Source organism: Mauremys reevesii, linkage group 1, assembly GCF_016161935.1.
Source record: "Mauremys reevesii isolate NIE-2019 linkage group 1, ASM1616193v1, whole genome shotgun sequence".
Taxonomy (NCBI): domain Eukaryota; kingdom Metazoa; phylum Chordata; order Testudines; family Geoemydidae; genus Mauremys; species Mauremys reevesii.
Genome location: NC_052623.1, coordinates 302,142,978 through 302,150,884, shown reverse-complemented (window position 1 = coordinate 302,150,884; position 7,907 = coordinate 302,142,978). Strand labels below are relative to the sequence as shown.

Sequence of the window (7,907 nt, the reverse complement as noted above, 5' to 3'; positions counted from 1 at the left end):
AACAAAATATTTTCATTGATGCGTCTCAAAATTTACAGATAATCAAAGTAAGAAAAATGCTCCTTGGGAACTAAGGATATTTCAACATTTTGACATATGATTTTTGACAATTTGTGATTTAAAGGTTATAAAGCTTTAACTTTTTAAAATCTCAATGTCTATTGTCAATAACTAGTGATTGTCTGACCCCTCCCATAATTTTCCACAACTGTGAAAATTTAAAGAGATAATTTAAAAAAATGCTTAAAAATAAACATTGATATTATCTGTCAATTAGATAGTAAAATGAATTTGGCCAGTCTAATACACTAACACACACACTGAGTGGAGGCACCAATTGCAGCTCTATATTTAAAGCTGAGTTTTGAACCTAACCAAGAGGTTGAAACACAGCTATATATATGAAACATAGTTTCATATATATTCAAAATTACAGCAATGGATTGAACTAAATACCAAATAATATGGCAGTGCAAATCCAGTGACTTAAGTACATTTTTTAGTTGTAACTGAGGGTGGAATTTGGCTCTAACACTTTGGCTCCTAGGCCACTGTATACCTGGATAACCCAGGGAATGAGATCTTTCAGTATATCAATCGCTCAGAACACCTTTAACATAATTGTCTGTGTCAAGTGATGCCTACCACCCAACTCAGTGGCATTTCTCTGTCTATAACAGGGGTTGGCAACCTTTCAGAAGTGCTGTGCCGAGTCTTCATTTATTCACTCTGATTTAAGGTTCTGCGTGCCAGTAATACATTTTAACATTTTTAGAAGGTCTCTTTCTAAAAGTCTATGATACATAACTAAACTATTGTTCTATGTAAAGAAAATAAGGTTTTTTTAAATGTTTAAGAAGCTTAATTTAAAATTAAATTAAAATGCAGAGCCCCCCGGACTGGTGGCCAGGACCTGGGCAGTGTGAGTGCCACTGAAAATCAGCTTGCGTGCCGCCTTCGGCACCCGTGCCATAGGTTGCCTACCTCTGGTCTATAACATAACATTTGAAGACTGTGTCCGATCAATTCCAAACTTTAAGGCAATGTTCTGGGCATCAATGGGAAGAGCTCCTCTTGATTTAGGTGACAATTAGAAAACCAAAACATTGTAAAAGCCTGACTTCTACACACTGCTCATTTCATGCTGCAGACAAAGTGACATTGTGACATCAGCGGTAACTAAACTAAGGCTAGGTCTACACTGGGGGGAGGAGGAGAGTCAACCTAAGATATGCAACTTCAGCTACGTGAATAGCGTAGCTGAGGTCGGTGTATCTTAGGTCGATTTACCTGGCTGTGAGGATGGTGGTGAGTCAACCGCTGCCACTCCCGTCAACTCCACTTCCACCTCTCGCCACGGTGGAGTTCCAGAGTCGACGGCAGAGTGATTGGGGATCGATTTTATGGTGTCTACACTAGACGCGATAAATCGATCCCCAATAGATTGATCCAGTGGGTAGTGTAGACATACCCTAAGTAGCACTTTTAGCCTCCAATTGATTTGCATACCTCAATCCTATTGGTTGAAATGAGACAGCAAATGAAACTGAAGTGCAGCACAGAGGTGCTTTGACAGAATTAGGGATGTATGTTGGATTTCAAGCCTGGAGTGGGTGGCTACTTCAGATCTGGAGTTACACTGGCTGAGTAGGAGTGATTTTTTTTCTCAAGTAAAGCCTTTATTTTCATTCCTCACATTCATAGTTGTACAACAATCATCAGTGTAGAAACACTGCTTTTTTACATACAAATATTCACAGGAGCACAGAAGATGTCCATTTCAGTGACAGCAGCTGCATTTCTTGGATGCTGGCTCTTTGCAGACACAGCCCTTGGCACAATTATTGCATCCAGCTGGGCAACAGGAGCAGCAGCTTTTTTTGAAAGATACACATCTACAATGTTTGCATTTGCAACAGCCAGTACAACCACATGTGCCACTGGTAGCACAAGGACAGTCCTGGGGATCCATCGCTAGCTTGGCTCCTTGTAAAAGCCTGACTTGGTCAGAGGGAGACTCAGATTTGCATTTAACTTCGCCCAGTGAAAGCTGTTTTAGTTAATCTAAATGATTGTCCATTTGGTGTTACAAACAGAGAGATTCCTCTGGAGCACCAAATGGGCACTTTTAAGAAGAAACTGCTGATAAAAGAACAAAGAGAAGAAGAGGAGTTGCTTAGATGACATCTCAATAAAAATTTAGATTTACTGGCAGTGTCCTGAAAAATGCTACATGTACAGGAGTAGAGACTGCATTCCAGCTCCTCCCAGTTTGACTTACATAACCAATGAAGTATGCAGTCCTTTAGTAAATAAAGTGTCTCATATGAATGTATGTGTGTCTCATATGAATGTATGTGTGTATTTATCATGTTGGAAAGATATCTACATATCTTTCCAACATGATAAATTTGCTTTACAAACTATGTGACAGATGTAAATCTAGGGTAACTGAGATAAGGGTATATGCTTCTGAATAATGTAGGCAAGAATTACAAACAACCATAAATGCAGCCAATCGAGGGTTAAAGAGCAGGCCCAGTCCATCTGAATAGAGACATGTAGAACACAGCATTACAGTTTAGAAGTGGAAGCAAAGAATGTTGTAGTCAAATGAAACTGCAGGATGAATTTAACTAAACAAACTAGATTCACCTAGGATGAGATTTAACTAGGCCCTTGGGACTAATTATCATAATACTTATGTAACCCTTCTGCCAGGTGGAGTTGGCAGCAACAAGGGCCAGGTTTTAGGGCATCCTCTTAACAGTACAATGATTTAACTGGGTAGCAGGAAACCTCACTGCCAGTACAACCTCTGCATTTCCTTTTGTTTCACTTCTGGTCCCTACACCAGGTCTAAGGCATAGCCCCTAGAGCTGCTTGTCAGTGAATTACCTCTGGTAATCACTGAACAGAAAGTGTGACTGTCAGTTGAGTCTAATCAGATCTGTCTTTAAACACCAGTAAGGGGACAGTCAAATGGTCTTTAGACACCATCCACGCTCCCCTCCCATCTCCACCAGGCTTTGGCATACCTACTCCCTGCTTAGTGGATGAGGTTCAGTTTAGAATGATCCCCTCAATCAGGGTAGGCTAAGTACAGTTCTGCTGCCCTTTACTCATACAGTAAGCAAAACAACATTGCATTCCCCCTGCAGTCAATACTGAAGTGATCTGTAAGCCAACATTACACAGAAGTGATTATTTTGGTAAAGGAGTGTCATCATGCCGTACACCTAGGAAGAGCAGGCATGCCTATGCAAACACAGTCTGCTCCTGAAGTATTTTCCTCAGCTCATCACTAGATGTTAGGGGAAAGTTCATTCAGTCCCTGCTTACACTTACAAAAAAAATCACAGGACCTTAATGCCCATAAGTGGTGAGGACCTTAGGTTTTTTTCTCCTGTGAAAACTGGCATTTCCAATGTTTTCCATCATAACACTCAGTGTCAGATTCCTGCAGCAACTGCTTACACTCAGATGGAAGATGCTTAACAGTCAACCTTCTGATGTCCTTATCATGCTACTGTACATAGATGTAACAAATAATACAATGAAACAGATGCTTCTATGGAATGGCAGTTAGAAGTTACACTGTATTCTTCCTGAAAATCACAAGGTACAGAATACAGTTTATTCTTTCAAGTGTACCAACACAAACAAGAAGTCCCATGCAACAATACTTTAATACAGTGTTTTTCAACTAATGGGCTGCAGATCCCAGAGGTTTTGTGGGGGTGTTAAATTATAATTAAAAATCCAAAGCAAAGAAACTCTTTTATCCTGTGCACAGGCCAACCTCTCCCTGTTCACCCTTACGATTTGAGGTCAAATAGTTTCTGCCAGCCTCTTGAAACCCATACAAATTATACAGGTTTATAATTGATACTTTGCTCCAAATCTAAAACTGTTAGGAGCATTTTTTTCCAGACAGGAAAAATACAAACACTAGAGGAAATAAAACAAGGGAAATGAATTTTTTATAATTAATGACTTTGCTTTTTCTTTATTCCATTATCCAGTTCAATTCCATTACATCTAAATGCACAGCACGGCATGCCAAGTCAGTGCTTCACTGGAAAAGATTATGTGTCTTATGTTTTATAGGAGCTGGCTCTGGTTCTACACTGCCTATGACTTCATTAGGGGAATATAGTGTGTTTGGGTAGTTTTTCTATGGAAAACAGCTGACACTGCTTGTTATGCCACCTGTGCAGTGTAGCTGGAAACAGGATGGCTCCTTTATGAAAGGTATAGTGCCAGCTTCTGCCCTTATGTACATAATTGCAATCCCATTGACATCAATGGGGTGGCATGCTTGTATCTGAGATAATTGGCCCCTGGCCTCACGTGTAATTTTCTTTCCCCTCATTCCCACCAATCATTGCTTATTTTTTCCTGTTCATTATGTTCTTTTGGGTTGGCATTTCTTCCTAGTTTTTTTTACTGTTTTTAGAGTGTATTTCCAATTCCCCTCTCCAAACCCCACACACCCAGTCAACTTAGGAGCACCAGGAGTATTGGCTATTGTCATAAATAGACTCTGAGGTACTCAGCCTCTTCCAGAAAGAAAAGCAAATATCACATGACTAAAAGTGACTCTTTATATAAGGTACACTTACTTAGACTTAGAATCTAGAGGTAACCCATTTTTCCCACTCTTGTCTGTCCAGAATTAGGTGTTTGATTCCATCATAAGTCATGTCCATGACAACAGCATCCTTTTCAATCACCTTGCAATAAGTAATTCTTTGTCCTGTACACCTTCTTTTCCCACCATGTGGCATCTGCCTTGGGGTAGCCATCTCTTTCTGATTGTTGGATTCACAGGCTGCTGACCCATAAATACCCAAGATATTTCTTAAATAAAGCTGGTGAAATGCATCATCTTCCTGTTATGGACTTCCACTATCTGCCACATTTCTGAGGTATAGTGTTGGGAAGATAATAGTGTTGTTTAATCTCATTTTAGGGTATAGATGTATCTTCTTACTTTTCCAGATGTTTGACAAACAGGAAAATGCTTCACTGGCTTTTCTGATCCTGGCTTTCACTTTGTGAGCTGGCCATTAGCAGACATTGTACTTCAAAGATAAAATCATCAACTCTTTCGTACTCTTCTCGATCAATCTCACATCTGCCACTGTTGACATTCTCTCATACCTCCATGATCTTACTCTTCCGGATACTGATGCAAAATTCCACTTTAGCAGCTTCTGCTTGTATGCTTATAAAGAGTCTTTTCGTTCCACCCAAGCTGGTAACCAGTATGACTATCTGCAAAGTCTAGGTCTCGCAGCTTATATTTTGCCCAAACAATACCAATGTCTTCAGCCATGGCTCTTCTCATCACAAAGTTAATGACAATGAAGAAAAGAAGTGGGGATAGCATGCAACCATGCCTTACACCAGTGACAATCTTAAACCATTCCAGGTTTCCACTCTCTGTCCTGAAGCAGCACACAGTCTCATCATATAACGCTTTTATCAAATTAACAATCTTTGCTAGAATTCCAGGATGTCTCAGGATTTTCCAGAAGACTTCCTAACATAACAGCAGTGCCTGAATCTGGAATGAGGACCCATTGTGTTAGGTATTGTACACCTGATTAAATAGTCCCGACCCAGAAGAACTTGCAATCTAAGGACACAATTCAAAGCAGTGGATAGTAACAAAGAAATAAAAGGAAAATGGAGATGGGAGGATGAGGATACAATAAAAGGTCACATCTTTCAGGTTTCTAGTGTACATATTGTGACAAGATGGCCGATGTAGTATGGTGGGTCCTGCGCTTTTCTTGATGGGTGGCTAAGATGCCACCTCTTGCCCCTGCTCTTGGGGCACCAAGGGCCCCACTAGTGGCCCAGGAAGGTGGTAAAGGGGGAAAGCAGGGGAGCGGTCTAGGTTTGCTCCTCACTCTGAGTCCCAGCTCCTCTCAACCCCTGTGGGTCCTTAACCTCTTCCCCCTTGGGTGGGGTACCTTCAGTCCTTAGACGCTGGGGCAGGGAGTCTCCCTCCCCTGCTGCGGCAGGGTCTCCCTTACTCCGGTTTTCTGATCTTTCAAGTCTCACAGCACACCTCCAAGCTCCAGTCCTCTCTCCTTCCTCCCTCTCCCCTCACTGCCTGAAGCAGGGGGTTTTATTAGGTTGCTAACAGGGCCTTAATTGACTACAGGTGCTCCAATTAACCTGTAACAACCCTCCCGAGTCTTCAGGGAACCACACCTTAATTAGCCTAGGGCTTATGTACTTCCCCTCTACCACTCTCCCCCTGCTCCCTGGCCCTCCTGTATCACAATATCTTGTGTTTAATGATATTAATACCAGTTGTAAAATAAATCTAAATGTTTCCCAGAAACCCACTCATTTAAAAAAAAATCTCCTCCTTTCTCACTCATTAGCCACAAAACAGAATATCTACCCATCCTCAACCATGGTACGTTCCCTATTCCTTTACCGTTACTCCATTTATACATGTGTAGGGAGGTTCAACCGGGGCTCGTCCCACTCTGGGGAGGCAGGGAGCCAGACCACCTCGCTATGTGGGTCAGGTGTGTCAGGGAATTAGCTTGGCTGTGCGGCAAACCGTCAGTAGCTCAGGCCCTCGGGCAGTGCGGGGCAAACAGTTCAATAGTACCAAGCCCAGGCCTTGGGTCAGGGCGGGCCAACAAACAATCAGTAGCTCAGGCCCTCATAGACTCATAGACATTAAGGTCAGAAGGGACCATTATGATCATCTAGTCTGACCTCCTGCACAATGCAGGCCACAGAATCTCACCCACCCACTCCTGTAACAAACCCCTAACCTATGTCTGAGTTACTGAAGTCCTCAAATTGCGGTTTGAAGACCTCAAGCTGAAGAGAATCCTCCCGCAAGTGACCCTTGCCCCATGCTGCAGAGGAAGGCGAAAAACCTCCAGGGCCTCTGCCAATCTGCCCTGGAGGAAAATTCCTTCCCGACCCCAAATATGGCGATCAGTTAAACCCTGAGCATGTGGACAAGACTCACCAGCCAGCACCCAGGAAAGAATTCTCTGTAGTAACTCAGATCCCATCCCATCTAACATCCCATTACAGACCACTGGGCATACTTACCTGCTGATAATCAAAGATCAATTGCCAAATTAATTTCCAAAATTAGGCTATTCAATCAAACCATACCCTCCATAAACTTATCAAGCTTTGTCTTAAAGCCAAATATGTCTTTTGCCCCCACTACTCCCCTTGGAAGGCTGTTCCAGAATTTCACTCCTCTAATGGTTAGAAACCTTCGTCTAATTTCAAGTCTAAACTTCCTAGTGTCCAGTTTATATCCATTTGTTCTTGTGTCCACATTGGTACTAAGCTTAGATAATTCCTCTCCCTCCCTAATATTTATCCCTCTGATATATTTATAAAGAGCAATCATATCCTCCCTCAACCTTCTTTTGGTTAGGCTAAACAAGCCAAGCTCTTTGAGTCTCCTTTCATAAGACAGGTTTTCCATTCCTCGGATCATCTTTGTAGCCTGTTCCAGTTTGAATTCATCCTTCTTAAACATGGGAGACCAGAACTGCACACAGTATTCCAGATGAGGTCTCACCAGTGCCTTGTATAATGGTACTAACACCTCCTTATCTTTGCTGGAAATACCTCTCCTGATGCATCCTAAAACCGCATTAGCTTTTTTAATGGCTACATCACATTGACGGCTCATAGTCATCCTATGATCAACCAATACTCCGAGGTCCTTTTCCTCCTCTGTTACTTCCAACTGATGTGTCCCCAATTTATAACTAAAATTCTTGTTATTAATCCCTAAACCGCCTCGCTACAGCCCCCCCCCCCCCGCACTTATGTCTGGCTCCCACTCGTCGGGGCCAGACTCTTCCATACCTCCCAGGCAGGACAGGAAATCAGCATTA

The 7,907-nt window shown here is 42.2% G+C and overlaps 1 protein-coding gene across 1 annotated transcript; it reads right to left on the bottom strand.

Moving 5' to 3' along the window:
* Positions 1-1,734: 1,734 nt before the first annotated feature.
* Positions 1,735-5,845, bottom strand: LOC120384762 (metallothionein-like). Its single transcript, XM_039503806.1, has one exon. It carries the CDS (start codon positions 1,970-1,972, stop codon positions 1,781-1,783), a length of 192 nt encoding a protein of 63 aa, XP_039359740.1. The 5' UTR covers positions 1,973-5,845; the 3' UTR covers positions 1,735-1,780.
* Between the last annotated feature and the right edge of the window lie 2,062 nt (positions 5,846-7,907).